General features: G+C 40.2%; 1 protein-coding gene across 2 annotated transcripts in view; it reads right to left on the bottom strand.

Annotated features, from left to right (window-relative positions):
* ntm (neurotrimin) overlaps nt 1-17,008 on the bottom strand; it is a 685,464-nt gene that overhangs the window by 318,544 nt on the left and 349,912 nt on the right. For both annotated transcript variants that reach the window (XM_039764121.1, XM_039764120.1), the window contains exon 2: nt 10,743-10,975. In XM_039764121.1, the coding sequence (XP_039620055.1) occupies nt 10,743-10,975 (233 nt within the window). The remainder of the gene's footprint in view (nt 1-10,742; nt 10,976-17,008) is intronic.

Below are 17,008 nucleotides of genomic sequence, written 5' to 3'. Positions count from 1 at the left end.
TTGCGAGGGTTATCCCATGGGATCCTTAAAACAATTCTTTACAAATGAGGTTAAAACACAATGAAGTAAGCAGTCTTTAAAAACTGAGTTTTCGGTTACGACGCACAACCGCATGCACCATAGCAAACTGTTTTACACGCTACATACAGCAATTCGCATCCGTGACAAACGTGCGTCTTCTTAGATACTCCTGCAGGAACACGGAAAGTCTACGTGAGTCACAGGTGCATCTGGACTGTGCAAAGACGACAACAACTCAAGTGACGAGTTGGAGGTGGGCACATGAGCAATGGCGGTCTGCCAGTTTTCAGTCACGGACGATTGTGTATTGCTTCGTTCCGTGCATTGTTACAATGTTGCTTTTCTTGCTGATTTATTACATTACCGATTTTTCAAATGATAATTTTCTCCCTGTGCTAAAAAATCATTAAAAAACCGGCCTGATTATGTGGCGTATGGTACGCCGCAGGTTGGCTAGTATGAAATATGACGGTGTTCCCCATAGTGGAGGAGTTCAAGTATCTCAGGATCTTGGTCATAAGTAATGGAAAAAGGGAACATAAGATTGATAAGAGGACTGAAGTAGTGACAAGTGTTCAGTGGGAACTGTACTAGACCGCGGTGGGAAAAATGGAGCAGATTTTAAAGATAAAATTCTTGATTTACTGGTCGATCTACAAACTTGTCCTCACTTATGATAAAGGTAATGACTGAAAGAATGAGATTGTGAGCACAAGCTTCAGAAATAGGGTTTCTTTATATTAAGGCTGGACTAATACTCTGTGAGGGTGAGAAGCTCATCTATTTAGGAGGAACTCAGAATACAATGGCTATTCCTCTGGATCAAGAAAAGCCACTTGAGGTGGATTGGGCACATCATAAGAATAATCCCGGGTGGTTCTTCCTAGACATGTGGCAGACCCAGGACACATTGAAGGGATTATATCTATCAGCTGGATTCCTCAGAAACAGCTTGAAATTCTTATCTGGGGTTAAGGAAAGCTGGGCTGACTTGTTGCTACTGCAGAAACAGCGGATGGGAAGTTGAGAAGAAATGATGTGATGATGTGTCATCTGTACATGATGACATACACCAGCTTGACCATAAAAGTACACGCATATACTGTACACAATTTCAAATACAAATTTCATTAAAATTTTACAACTGATTGGCAAAATTATACATTGCTTAGCTTTGCCACTTTACATCTCCAGAGTCCAGGGTTTAATCCAAGTCCTTGATAACACCGGCCCATCTTAGGGAGCATTGACAGGTTTAGATCATGGCATAGTCATGGTTTGTTTGGAGTCTGCATGTCCTACTTTCATATCCATCATTTTCCTCCAAGCACATGGTGATGTCAAACTCCTGCCCCTTGGGTTAATAGGCAACTCAAAACAGACCTTGTAAGACCCTGCGAGTGCGAGGGAATGTATGCTACAATGGACTGGCACCCAATTCACAGGACAGACATCACCTCCCTTCTACTCAGAAGATGGATAACAAGGTCAGGAGATGAATGGATCAATGGGATATTTATAAACCTGCAATTGGATGACACTCAACACTGCAAAACTGTGAAGGCAGTGTGGCCCACCAGAATAAAAATTAAATATTAAAAAAAAAAATCTGCATTCTCAAAGATAATCTTTTAAAATAGAAATCCATCTTCTGATCCTTCATTATTAAATTGTCAATGACTGACTGCCTCAGAGTTTATCCTTTTCATTCAGATCTAAGGTTGAGAATGGAAGGGTTGCACTGATTGCTGATCAAGTATGATGACAGGCATATATATATATATATATATATATAAATTACTCATTATATTACTATATTTCTTTTGACAGCCACCCTGGGTCATACAAATAACTTCTTTTAAAAATGAATCCAGTTTATTGGAATAATTAACCTTGTAGAGAAGGAGTCAAGAATCAAACTGCATAACCACAAACATTGCAGCCTGTATCAAAAAATATAAATTAAAGTACTAGTCTCTCCAACTTCTCACAGTAGAAAGGAGTTTTAACATTTTTACTAAACATTTGCAAAACATTAAACTTTGCGTCATATTTAGGATGATATAATCTCGAGCCTCCAGTTTCGTTACCTACCTCTATCTGACATACAGCAGTCTACCTCTCCGAGAATGGCCTTCAAATTAGATTCCATCTCTGCATATTCTCTCACGAGGTAGCCAGCAAAAAACATTATCTGAGGCAGCGTAAAATTGTTCTTTGTGGGTATTTTAACAATAATGCATCAAAATGAGGTCAACTCAACAGTGTAAATACATAACATCTCCTGTACAACATACTGAGCAACAAACTTATTCAAATTCCATCCACTTAACTTCTCTCCACTAGTGTCCTGATCTGAAATCCAGTTTTGGTTCTTTAGCTGAAGTGTATGCATTACTGGCCGTAATGGCCTCCCTGTCAGCGCCACCATTTTTTTGTACAAGTTACATATTGCTGCTGCGCTGCTGTGTCAGATGCTTTAATAATTGCGACATATTTTTTGCGGTTGAAAGCATTTTGCTGCCAGGACAACGTTTATAACGAATGACAATGTTCTTTGAATCTTTGACAGAGACAAACTCAAAATAATGACAATACTTCCAATTTTTGAAAGTATTCCTCTATCCCTCATCCTCTGTCATTGTTGAACCTTTTAGGTAGTTCTGTCCTGATCTATCACGTGTGCCTACATAGGGCCAAAAAAAAAAAAACAAAATCACTTTCTCATAATGCAGTGTTGCTTGGATTAGTAACTGTAATATTATTACTGTTTTGAAAATTGTAATCACTTATACTAGTCGTTACTGGGGAAAGTAATAATATTATAGTAACACGGCCCAACACTGGTGATGAATGCAAAAGCCATCAGTTTAGGTCTAGATTTGGATGGAGACACATAAAAGATCAGGACACGCGTTAGCATTTAGTAATATAATCAATATTAGTGTTCATTGGTGATATTAACTAAAGAATTTCTTGCACTTTATTACCACCGGTGACCTTGATTGCCAAATTTTTCCTAGAAAATTTACTGTATGGCTGGTTTAGGTAAATTTTTTTGTCCCAGCACCCCATGATGATTTTTGAAGCCAGCCCGTCATCATAGAGCTGTAGTAGTCACCTCCATTTCATCCATACTAATATGCTGGTTGAGGCCTACAAAGTCATCTCTCCAAATGTTCATCAGAGACCTGTCAGTGATAGCATCAGCAGTGGTAACCGGGATGGTGGCAATCTGATGGATGTGTGGAGTGATTTTTTTCTAGCCTCAACAGTCCAGTTAGACACAAGGTGGCAGTGGTAGCAGTCACAGCCATCAGCTGGACTGCATGGTGTATGACTACCTGGGGTGCATCTGTCAACATGAGTCTATGCCCACTGGTGACCCCACGGAGTTCTGGGTCACAAGGATGGATTTAAGGAATATGCCCTGGAATAGTTATGTTGACCTGCTTTCTGCTTACCCTCTAAGTGGGCTTGCATGGCTGCGGGCAGTGTCAGTCTGTCCACGTTCAGAAAAATGAACGAGTTCTGAATCGGTCGATGTTTCCAGGGAGTAAATGGATCCCTTGTCTGTCTTTGTCTCTTGCTCTACCCCTGATATTCTGTAACTGTCACGTGCGCTGGGTTTGTGGAGGTCAAGCCTCATTGAATTCATGCTTCCTGCTCCTATTGTCTGTAAAAAATGTTATTGTTCTGATATTAAATTCCATCACTGTTATCTCAGATTTAACTGTGAGGGGCAAGCTTTAGTGAATTCATGCTCCCTGCCCCTGTTGCCAGTGTCTGTAGGAGATTTTAATGTTCTGGTATTTAATTCTATTAATTTTATGTCATGGAGACACTTTTGGCAACAATAATCGATCCAGCTTAGTCAGCAAACACTTCCCTAGCCATTAATGACAATTAATAGATCTCTGCACCATTATAACAGACTCAAAACTAGTTTAGGTTCTTCTTCCCCATTGACACCAATGCATTTCAATGAACTCAGCTAAATTCCTGAACCTTTCCGTGATTTCATTCAACTCAAGATGTAGCAAATTTAGTGGGGTTTGCTTATTATTCTGTACTGACAGCAGGGAATCACGCCTGGATGGGGGTCCAGTTCATATCAAAGCCTATTCATTAAAACTTGGAAAATTTAGAATTATTTATTAGACAGACATGCACATCTTTGTGACATGGGAAGAAAATCAGAGTGGCCAGAAATGAGAAAAAAAAAAAAACCAAAAATCTATGCAGACAATGAACGGCTGTCATTCATTTGCTTGGTTGATCATTACATTTGAACCCAGAAGGGTGTCGAAGAAAATCAGAGAAGCCAGAAATGAGGAATAAACTTAGAATCTGTGCAGACAATGAACCACTGTCAGTCAAGATCTGAGCATTCGTTTTGAACCGAGGAAGCCAGACCCATGAGGTAGCAATGCAAACCAGTGCATCACTTCTGGTTGTTTAAAAATATCAATTATGATGCAGTGAAACCCAAAAGAATCAGGTCACAGGATGCTATTGGGTAACACAGACAGGCGTCTGAACATGGACGAAATGCCATTCATAAACTGTAGGCCCAAGCATTTGAAAATCACTGCATATTTTCATCAATTATTTTAGGAAGATCCACCATCTAAAGGAGGCCTGTGAGAGCAGAGTGTCAGGGTATTTGACCTTGTGGATAATCTCGCCAAATCCATACCTTCAAAGTCTCCGAAGGTAAAGTCAGTCATTTGTAAAACACAGGAAATGTGGATTATTTTCACGATGTAAAGATCATTCTCATCCCTGTCAGAATGGGGTCCCTAATGAATTCATATGGCATGTTAGGCTCATCGACAGACAGAACAGAAAGCAGAACAGAATACTCCAGTGATGTGGTGAAGAAGGAGTTCAAAATGTAAGGAAAATAATTTAGATTTAACATCATATTTACCGAGTAAATGTTCTGCAGTGTAAACATTAGAGGGTGCTGTTGAGCTAAGCCCAAACTTAAAAGTTATAAGTAGGACAAAATATTAAACAGAAATGTTATTTATAAAAACAAAATAAAATTAATGTTATGATACAAGGATGATGGACTTGCAATTATAAAAATGAACTGAAGGATTGGACTCCATTCACTCTCAGAGTCATGCAACCTAACTCTTAGGTAGAATGGCCGGTCTACTTTAAAGGAATACTCCGCCCACAAATTACACTCATTTGTAAAGACTACTGCCATTAATTCAAAAGCTCAGATTATTGGAACTGTGTTTCTGTTTATTTTGTATGCTAATTTTTCTGGAAGTAATTAATGATTATATTTAGCAATAAATGCATGTGTTTTGCATTTTATGAGCATACAACTGAATAATGAACATAGCTCCTTCTCCACCCTTTTGTTTTCATCCACCACCTTCCTCTCGTTCTACAGCTCCAGCCCCAGTTCCTGCTGCCAGTCAAGTATGTGACTCCCATTTTCCATCTTCCAAAAACCATGTGAATACAGCAGAAGGAAACTAACGTAAGTAAGTCCATTTAATCACTTCCAGGAGTTGCCACCAATCACAGCCACCATTCTACTAAGGCTCCTTTTAATGGCCCCTTCACTGCTGAGCTCCAGCTTATCTTGAAAGGTCCAAGCATCCAAATAGCCACATAGGCATAACTTACAGCAAGGTCCTGGTTAGAAATGATAAGATTCCTCTGCTGCCAACGAATTGAAATGAAAACTTCACAAGTTGAAGTTTACTGTCATTTGAATGTACATAGTGCTCTGGGAACCTCTGGGTCCATCTTTTGTTCTTTCAGCAGGACTATGTGCATCATTCCCACCCAAATTCCTTCTGATAGCAGGCCCCCTTGTCCTGATCGCAACACTAACGCTCCTAGTTGATCCATCATCTATAACAGCTTATGCCACTACTGGTTTTGAAATTGATTGTATTGCCACATTTTTACCTTTATGTATGTCAAGGCATATTGTGGCCAGGACTGTGTGTGTTTGGGGTTTGTGCACTATTTGGACTGAACTGGGTCTGTGTGACCATTGCTATTGTTGTAAATATTGTAAATAAACGTGTGGTGGTTTGATGAACAACATGTCCGCCTGTCTGTGTCCAGGCCGCGTCCACACTATCTATCTATCTATCTATCTATCTATCTATCTATCTATCTATCTATCTATCTATCTATCTATTATATAGTGCCTTGTTATCTATCTATCTATCTATCTATCTAGGAAGACTACATTATGTTTAATCATTAATTTTTCAAAAGATGAAACCACATCAATGCAAGCGTTTTATAAACATGGAGTTACATAACTTTTAATTTAAGCTTTTAATTTACCAAAAAAAATGACATTTCACTTCGCAAAATTAAGTAAAATTAGTCATCATTTTTGAATTGCGTATTGTTTCATAAAATAATATTCTCCAACCTTCTCACTTTTATTCGGGGTTGAGGAGGCTGGAGCCCATCGTGGCAGCAGTGGACATAAGGCTAAAATGAGCCCCAGACTGGATGCCAGGCCACTGCAGGGCACAGTCACCTCCATACCTTCTGATGATAAAAGCAGTTTGTGTAAATTAAATTCACAGCGACTCTCAGTGTTTCTCTCAGTTGTTGGCAGTGGCAACTTTCTGTGTGCTGAGTTTTCTTGTGGTGAAAATGTAGTAACGTGCACAGAAGTGTGTTTTAGTGTCTTTGTGTGGAAAACAGCATTCCACACAATTTTTTAAACTGCACTGTACTTTTCAATACCATTAATTTTACTCGTGTGGTTAAAGGTTTTATGCAGCTGCAGAAAGGGAACAAATGTGTGAATGAGGTTTTGTGGAGCGATATTCCTTGTTTTTCCAGACAGAAAAACATACGCTTAATGACTTTTATGTTTCACAATTGTATAATTGCCTGCTAAAAACCTTGTAGAGTCACTTTAGTGAAACTGTATGTGAACAGAAACTTCACCTGTTTCGCATATCGCTATTCGTTCTAGGGTTGCCATATGTTCAGGTTTTCACAGACATGGGCTCGTTTTAGACGCCTGTCTGGACACTTTTTACAGAACTGTCAGTTTGTCCACATTCCTCACACTGAGGCCCATCATTCCAAACCCAGTTTACTTTTTTTCAATTCATATCCTTTTTTTTTTTTTAAGTGTTACTTTCTGTATAATTCTCATCATCATGAGATGAACCTGCAAACACAATACTGTAGATCAGCAGTTCCCAAACGGTGCACAGAATGCACCACCCACATTAGGCAAGTAAATAAGTAAATACCCTCGTTCAGGCATCCACCCTGCCTCCCAAAACTGGGCATCCAACATTGACTATGACCCCAGACTTATATGGAGAAAGACTCCAACACCCCCCACCGCACCGATGCAAAAAAAAAAAAAAAACAATGGTAACCCTAATCAATGCCCATATATGAGTTATAATTTTGAGTCCCAAATTAACCTAACATGTCTTTGTAGATATGTGAGGAAAATTGGAGTACCCATAAGAAAATGTAGGCAAGCACAGAGAGACAGCAAAACAACAAAGATGGCGCTGCAGTACTAGCTACTGTGACGATCTAGTCTTATTGTAGCCAATTTAATTGGATGTGAGGCGTTAACAAATATATATTGTGCTTTCTGTGGTGGGCTGGCGCTCTGCCCGGGGTTTGTTTCCTGCTTTGCGCCCTGTGTTGGTTGGGATTGGCTCCAGCAGACCCCTGTGACCCTGTAGTTAGGATATAGCGGGTTGGATAATGGATGGATGGATATTGTACGGGGGGCACAGTGGTGCAGTGGGTAGTGCTGCTGCCTCGTTGTTAGGACACCTGGGTTTGCTTCCCGGGTCCGCTTCCCGGGTCCTCCCTGCGTGGAGTTTGCATGTTCTCCCAATGTCTGTGTGGGTTTCTTCCGGGTACTCTGGTTTCCTTCCACAGTCCAAAAACATGCAGGTTAGGTGCATTGGCGATTCAAAATTGTCCCTAGTGTGTGCTTGGTGTGTGTGTGTCCTTTGGTGGGCTGGCACCCTGCCCGGGGTTTGTTTCCTGCCTTACACCCTGTGATGGCTGGGATTGGCTCCAGCAGACCCCCGTGACCCTGTAGTTAGGTTATAGCGGGTTGGATAATGGATGGATGGATATTGTGCTTTATGAGCGCCATTTTAGGTACATTCACAAAAAAATGCAATAGAACCTAACCCTGTCTTCATGTCTAAATACCTGAAATAACTCGGCTCTCAGTGCAAATTTTCACTGAAATTTAATACACTTGTTAGAAGAGGAAATTTCCATTTTCTTTGATATCCTGAGCAGGATAAACTGCACAGTCTCGGAAAACTTCAATTTCTACATTAGTGGCAGTTTTCAGAATTATTTATCTTAAGACAGAGAAAAATACTGTGTGACCTCAACTACTGATTAATTCTCTTTTTCCACTTGACCTTGACACGTTTATTTCAACTTGTATATTTTCCACAGAAAGCTGTCCAATAGTCGTTCCTGACTGCAGCAGTAATCTTCAAGATGAGGTCACATGGAGCTCGCCGTCACTTCATTTGTTTGCACATATGTGGGCGGACATGAACAAAGATTTGAACTCTCCATGGTCTACTTCTTTAGAACATTTAAGTTTAAGAAAAATAAACTGCAATTAGCTATAGAGCTTCCCCAACCATTGATTAACAACAGTGCATCAGTCGAGGTGATTTTTAGAATCCTTTGAGTTGGACTCTGATGTCTGTTTCTCCCACCACAAGCCTATCTGGGCCCTGTTTTCAGCTCCATGACATTGTGCAAAGCTATTAAACAATGTTGATTTTATAGACTCTACCAGTATATTTAATTAAATTCTGCTCTCCCTTTTACTGTTGAATATAACTCATTATTATAAGTGCCAGTTGTTAGCTATTTAAGTTATATTAAACTAGTTGTCTCCCTTGGCCCCGCCCATGTAGTAGTGAAACAGGACAAACTTAAATAAAAAAAAATTTTTAAATGTAATTCTGGCCAAGCAGAAGGTAGGTATGCTCCAACGTCAAACGTTGGCATTGTATCTGATCGTGTTCAGCACTGACGGGAGGGCATCCCCTGCTTGGTGAGAAAGCATGGGGCCATGATATCTCTATCAATCAGCAGCTACCCTCTGAAACACACGCAGCTCTGATCTCTCTCTCTCAGAAACGTTAAACGTTAGTCCTTAACAATCTGTAGATGATAATGTCTGTTGATCAAACAGGTATCGCTAGCTAGGTGGAGGCAAGGTACGCTCCAACACGTGGTGAGAGGTAGAGCGACTCAAACGGAGGCTGGCGTGTGAGTGAGGAGGGCCCCCCACTTCCCCTCCCCTTGGCCCACTGCGTCTCTCTTGGACTCGCACGAATAAAATTGCAAAATGAACCGGAACATTCAAGCAAATTCTACAAAAAACCTGATCTAAATCCGTTAAGTAGTTCTCTTGTTCACTAGCTAAGCAGATGTAAGATATGCCCTGAGCCTGGCATGTGAGTGAGGCGGGCCCTGGCCCCTCCCACCCCTCGGCCTGCTGCGTCTCTCTCGGATTCGCACAAATAAATTGGTACCGCAAGCGAACTATGATACTAAGCATGATGAGAGAGGTCGCAAAATCAACCGGAATGTTCAAGCAAATTCTACAAAAAAACCTGATCTAAATCCGCGAAGTAGTTCTCTTGTGAAAAGCAGACAGACAGACAGACGTTGAATTTTATATATAGAGAGAGATGTTTACCTATAAATTAGTGCATAGCATATGGGAGGTTCTTATAAACCCGACAAGCTGATTGGTATAATTGGTATATTCTAACTATTTCTTGTCCCTCTGATTGCAGGTTAGTCTCAGTTAGTGACCTGCCTGGCCATGTGTAAAGCATGGAGGGCACATGGTTTCAAGCTGTGCCTTAAGGTGCTCAGTGGTATGCGCAAATCCATAAGTTTAGAGCATATTGAATGTGCAGTAAAGCATAGAGAAATAACTCATCCTTAAGTATAGAAACAATTGATGTTCAACAAGAAGAAACATTTTCTTGGCCTAATACTGTATTCTTGTGTGTAACAACTTTTCCCTATCCTTGTGTGGACTGTTTGCTTTGAAATTTCACTAAATGTTTTTAAAATGAACATTTGGACTGAGAGATTTCTTTTGATACATGTATGGCTCACACTTGATCCTGCCTTACTCACCAGTACCTACAGTAAAAGTTTGAAACCTGCCTGTGTAAGCCTGACGTCGGTCCAAGACAGAAGAAAACATCGACAATTTGAAATAATCAACAGGTACCTTTAACTTTTGCTTGGTTTGACACATCGTTCAATCGGAGTTGAACCTGTGAAAGAACTGTTGCCGCTCCTTGTGTGGATTGTTTTCTTCGAAACTTCACTAAATGTTTTAAAAACAAACTTTTTTGGACTGAGAGATTTCTTTTGGTACGCAATTGGCTCATTCTTGATCCTGCCTTACTCACCAACAGCTACAATTGTTATAAAAAACATTACATCAACAAAAATGAGATCTTCCTGTATTTGAAGAAGTAAATAAGAAAATTTTCATAATACTTTCAAAACAATTAACCAAGTCCCCAAATTGACACAAATGTGATGTCATGTCGATATTTTCTAACTTGCTTAAATATTAAAAATGCCTCCACAAAATCTTTCAGTAATCCTGGTCTATTATTCCATCTTAAACTTCCTTCTCTTGGTCTCCTTCTCCACATACAGCTTACCTTGCACGATGACGTGGATAAACGTCGTCCTGGGGAAGTGGTTGGTCTGCACGGCGCATGAGTAAAGACCTTCATCATACACGTTGACATTTTCAATCTTAATGGTGTACTCTTTCTGAGTGTAGGACTGAAGAGTCACTCTTGGATCTAAGGACCACTTATCCCGTCCTGCATATAGGATACTTGAGCGATTGAGCCAGGCCGTGTGTGTCACCTTGCTGTCCAGTGCACAGCTGAAAGACAAAAAGATGGATTGAATTGTCAGGAGCTCAGCAAAATGGTGTTAGAATCACCTGGTAAAAAGGGTCACCATGTTAGTGACCAGGTAAAGGTGCAGAGAAATATTTTAAATTAATGAGGCACAGTCTAGTGCTGTAAGAAGAGAAAACAAATAAAATACAACATTTAGGTTGACATTTCATTGATGTTTATCAGACTGCAACCGCATCCCATTACTCAAAGCTCTCAAGACCCTGAATTGGCTGAACTGGGCTTTATTTTCTACATTACACAGTACTGAGCACTAACGCCTTTGCAGACAGGGTGTAAATATTGATTTTGTTGTTAATTTTTACAGGGATTTGTTGTGTTTTGTAGGGATGTTTTGTACCCATAGGAGAACTCATAACAATAATCCAAATTTGGCATTAGTTTTTCAGGTCATTAAGTTTGTGAAGTATTGAAAATTATTTTACACCAGTATCAACACTGTTTCGTTTTCTCTAAGATGTAGCAATTTTTTGAGCCCCGTCATTAGAATGCGATTCCTGGTTGCCAGGGTTGTGGCCTAAGAGTTCATGATAACTTCTAATGTTGCATTACTGTGGCATCCATTAAAGATGGATATTAACTTTTGTTAGTAACTATCTGCTTATTGATCTTTTGGCTCTGAACTTTTGACTATGACTTTTGTTTCATATTTTGGTTACAACTACACTATTATCTTCCTGTTCATGACTTTGCTTTGTCTTTTTTGACTACTTTTAATCTCCTGGGGCCTCATGTATAAACGGCGCATACACACAAAAATGCTGCGTACTCACGTTTCCACGCTCAAATCGCGATGTATAAAACCTAAACTTGGCGTAAAGCCGCACACATTTTCACGGTAGCTCAAACCCTGGCGTACACAAGTTCTTCACTCGGTTTTGCAAACTGGCGGCACCCAGCGTCAAAGCAGTGCTTTTATTCAAGTGTGGTTTCCCTTTCTTTTTGAGATACACATCCCTGATGCAGCTTTATAAATACACTGAAATGATTAGTTTAAGGCATCTGATTGTAATTAACCAGTAACAATATAATGGTCCACGGAATGGCCAAACTATTCCAAATACCATAGCTGCTTTAGCGTTGTTACTCTCACTGCACCTTCTTCTTCTTTCAGCTGCTCCCATTAGGGGTTGCCACAGCGGATCATCTTTTTCCATATTACTCTCAATGCACCACTCAGAGTATTTACATCACTGTATCTGAGTGGGGAATCACAGCTCTACAGCAGCTGACTGGAAAGAGAATTATTGGTATACAGCATCAAGCACACACTGTCTCAGCCATTTGCTATTTGAACTGCTCTCATAAGGCAAACGCTTCAGAGCCTTTCCTGTACTGACCTCGCGGTTCAGAAACAGTTTCATCCCAAGAGCTCTAAACGCACTCAATAAGTCCATTAAGTGCTCTTTGTAGAACTGTTTGTACTTATAAGTACAATTACCTCACTGTAAACTTGCGATAGTTATAATATTGTACAACCTGAGCCACTTCATAAAGAACTTATTTACATATGATGACAATATTATTTTTAAGATGAAATGCAGCAAAAAAATGTTTATTACATTATACAGATAAAATGTTAACATCATTTAAATAATCTATATTGTTAATAATTATACATGGGAGGACACAGTGTCGCAGCGCTAGCTAGTTCAGGGATTGTTCCTGCCTCACACTGTATTCTTGCTGAGGCTGGCGCGACACTGGAAGGACAGATGGATAGAATAATTTAACATGTACTATGAAGATATTTCAATATTCCTTAAAGGTTTTGAAGAATCAGTGTTCTAAGCTTACAGATGGCTTGACGTCTGTTACAGAGCTGATTGTGTGGTTATTGGTTACTTGGAAAAAGAAAAGGAAGGACGGGAATTGGAGGTTAGTATGTTTGAAAGAGGCAGTACTGCTGCAATACATAATTTCATCGAAGGTCACGCATGGCAAAGCAAGCATCTTGCGGGAGGCAGGAACAATCTCTAGACAGGACGCCAGCTCGTCACTATCATTGCGCCATATTTAATAACATGCTTTAACTCCTATCATCATGAAAATTATATCATGTATATATCTCAGTATTTTAATTATTCAGAGAGCTGTAATATCACGAATGTAATGGATTCTGTGTCAGAGAAAGAGAAAGCCAGTTTAAGATGCACATAGTTATTCACACACATAGAGCACATAGAAGATCAAATACAAAACAAAGCATAACGTGCTATTTTAGTTACGATGGGATTGAAGAAAGTAGTAAATTAAACGATTTAGATATGAATTTTATGATGTTCTACTTTAATGACAAAATAAACTACATGATTAAAGTACAAATTTCGAGATTAAAGTTGACATTTCGAGCTTTTTTCCCACTGTGTGTCTATTTTTTTTTTCTTTTTTCTGTACCCTAATAAGCTTTCATATGACACTCAGTCCCTGGGCTACGACTCGCCTTTTCACAGCGACTTTGATATGTGACAACTTCTTTTTTATTTCAGGCACTGTGCGACTTTGTTAACTTGAGGTTTCGAGTTTCTCTGAAACTTTATGTCACTCGATCAACTTCCTTTTGCTTTTTATACCACTGTTTAAACCAACAAATAGTACATTTTTCCTTGGCTCCACTTGGTATTAGCTGAAATTCTTCTATTTTCCCCCGTGCTTTTGCCATTGCCTTTTCATAGAACACTGAGCTTAAGGGCTATTTATATTGATTTGAATATTCAAAGAGACTGGGAAGAGTTGGGGTGGGACAGCAGGTGCGTGCACGTGCGTACTTTTCTTGCTGACCGGGATTTATGGAGTGGAATAGCATGGAAGTTGGAGAACGCACAGATTTTTGCATCTGGATTTTTTTGTGTGTATGCACATTTCCGTTTTTGTCCTTATGCCATGTTTTAGTGTGAATTCTACGCATGGCATTATGCATGAGGCCCCTGGTCTAACACCCTTTTAAAATTGCGAGATCTTCTTTATCTGCAGCAGAACAGTGTGTGAGTTCAGGAATTGGGTTAACTGGTTTTAAAGTTGGAGCATTTTTGGTTTTTGCTTTGCGCCCTTAGACACCATAACCTATCGTCTATGGGAGAGGAGCGAAAGCTTTAGATTTGTCAAAAATTTCAATTTCCAGTTTTTGACGGATCTCGATGTTTTAGGCTTCCCTGATACCAAAATCATCTATATCTCAATGAGAGGTGTGTGTCTGTCTGAGTGTCGTACTTTCTCAAGGATGGTCTAGAGCTAAAATGGTTGGACGGAAAGTACCAAACTCGAAACATAAGGCTGCTATTAGATAATGATTTGCTGATTAGTTTTGAGCCAAATAGTGCAAGAGAAAGAGGCACTCCGGAGGAACCCTCATATACCATAATTCTGCAGTTAATTATGAATTCTTCTCATCAATTGCTATCATAATGACCTATTTTATGATCAAAAAGATCAGCATCAGAGAAGTAAATAATGACTGAAATGTTATAGAATAGTTTGGGTCACTTGCTTCTTAGGGCACAAAGCCTACTGATGCTCACATCCAAATTTTTTATTTACAGAAGCAGACCAAACATATAAGTGAGTTAAGTAGCCACATAGGAGCCCCCTGAAAAAACCTAACTGCCATCTAAAGTTACCATTAACTAGTTATTATTGGTTATTATTATTATTGTTTATGCTTCCTGGATTTATTCTTGGGTTTGTAAGATTGATAGATGGTATAAGCAAGCATGGGTAAGTGAGCTGCAATGGATTGGGATTGTTCCTGTGTTATGTGTAATGCTTCCAGAATAAGCTGTTGTTCCCAATAACCCCACACTGGGTCTATTAGATGGATGGATGATATGAGTCTGTATAGAAATATACTCTGCATCCCACGCAGGATTTCTTCTGTGTTATGCACTATGCTTAATGAAAAAGCTGTGGTTCCCAGTAACCTGAGTTGTGACAGGCGACCACGGCCATTACTTGGCTGGGACGCCAATGGAATGGAAGGCCCGTGGGAGAGAGCACCTCCGAGGCACTACCTTCCCCTGGGACGCTAGGGGGCAGTTCTCCTAAGCGGCTATTGCACCATGGATTCCTGCAGGACAGACTGGGAATGGGAGTTTAGTGCAGCCATGTTGGGTTCCAAGGGGGCTGCCAGGGTGAGCTGCAGAGCCCTATACTGGAGCTCCACCACACCTGGGAGTGATTCCAGCTAATCATGATGAGCCACCTGAAGAACTCTCAGGTGCTGAATAATAGAAGCTGCCTCACTTCATTCAGGAGCCAGAGTCAGGTGGGAGTAGACGAAGCTCTCCAGGAGGAGTGGAGGTGGAAGAGAAGAGAAAAGAAGAGGAAAGGAAAGAAAAGAGGAAGAAGAGAAGAGGAAGGAAAAGGAATGTGCCATACTGTGGGGAGCAGGCTTAAGTGCTCCCCAACTGTAAATAAATGTGTGTGCTGTGTGACAACTTCTGTCTGCCTGTCTGTGGCTGGAACGCCCCCTGGTGGTCCACAGTGTGTTATGTGCAATGCTGCAGGAATAAGCTGTGGTCCCCATATTGGGTCTAAAAGATGGATGGATGATATAAGTCTGTATAGAATAATTCCTGGCATCCCACCCAGGATTGTTCCTGTATTACATGCAGTGCTTCATGAATAAGCTGTGATTCCCAGTAAGCCCATATTGAGTCTGTAAAATGGATTGATGATAAGAGCATGAGTAGAAATATACCCTGTATCCCACCCAAGATTGATCCCCTGTTATGTGCAATGCTTCAGAAATAAGCTGTGGTTCCTACATTGGGTCTATAAGATGAATGGATGACATGAGTGTGTGTAGGAATAAACCCTTCATCCCACACTGTACTGTTCCTGTGTTATGTGCAATAACCCCATATTGGATCTACATGATACCCTGCATCCCACCCAAGATTGTTCCTACTTTAGTGGCCAATAATGCTCAAATAAGCTCTCATTCTTCATAAGACTGTAGTGGGCCTATAAAAAAGATGGACGGTATGAAAGTGAGCATCCAGGATTGTTCTTTCTTTGTACTTAATGGTGCTGGAGTAGAATGTATGGCCGTCACCCTGGACTGTGATGCAGGCCTTTCCGAGGCCGCCTGCTACTCTGGTGCTCATCCTGTCTGTGCCTCTTGCCCTCTCCTGCTCTGTCTTCCCCCTGTAGAATCACATAAAACTCCCACCTCAGAAATGTCTAATGATTTTTAGCAAGTTTTATCAAAATAAATAACTTGTTTTTAAAAGTAAGAGCTGAGAATGAATGTCTTGGGAGCATGTGTACAAGAGATGAAATTACTGCCCTCCAAATAACACATGGCCAATTCCTCAAGGGCCCAGGGGTTTCATTTAATCTGAGCAGCGTGATAGATGGAAAGCTGCCGCCGACCAACGCCGCACCTTCAAAAGCCATCAATACGAGTTGTTTTGCCAAAACTGGCCACTTCGGAAACAAAATGTGTGAGGCTTTGTATTCAGATCAGTCACCCTGGTCTGTACCTGGCCTTATCGTATGCAGCACTCAGATATCCTGATGTAAAAATTGACATTTTAGTTATCGAAAGAGATGAGCTGAGCCGCAGATTGACGGAATACAGAAAAAGGGACGCATCTGTGAAGGATATTTATGTCTCTCTACAGAGAGAGACTAGAAAACAGATTGACACCCCTCCTTGGAGTTGGGTATTTTTTTTTCATTTGTTTTAGGGTAGAATTGTGTATTTTTTGCTGATGTTAATAAACACACACAATTGAAGAATATCAAATAAAAAATAAAAAAAAACTGTTTCTGAGCAGAAGAATTTAATAAATGTTTTGGTTTTATGTGGCCACTATTTTAGCTTCATCCTATTAATTCCCATGTCCTACACATTATGTCGGTCAATGGCGTTTTTTTAATGCTGTCAGCTCGTTCTTCCTCTTCATACAAAAGTCAATTGAGTCAAATGTCCAATATATCTGTGCAAAGCATGCTATATTTCATCTTTAAATCGTACTTCACACATATCGTTT

This window comes from Polypterus senegalus, chromosome 9, assembly GCF_016835505.1.
Source record: "Polypterus senegalus isolate Bchr_013 chromosome 9, ASM1683550v1, whole genome shotgun sequence".
NCBI lineage: Eukaryota > Metazoa > Chordata > Cladistia > Polypteriformes > Polypteridae > Polypterus > Polypterus senegalus.
This window is presented reverse-complemented; position numbering and strand designations above follow the sequence as displayed.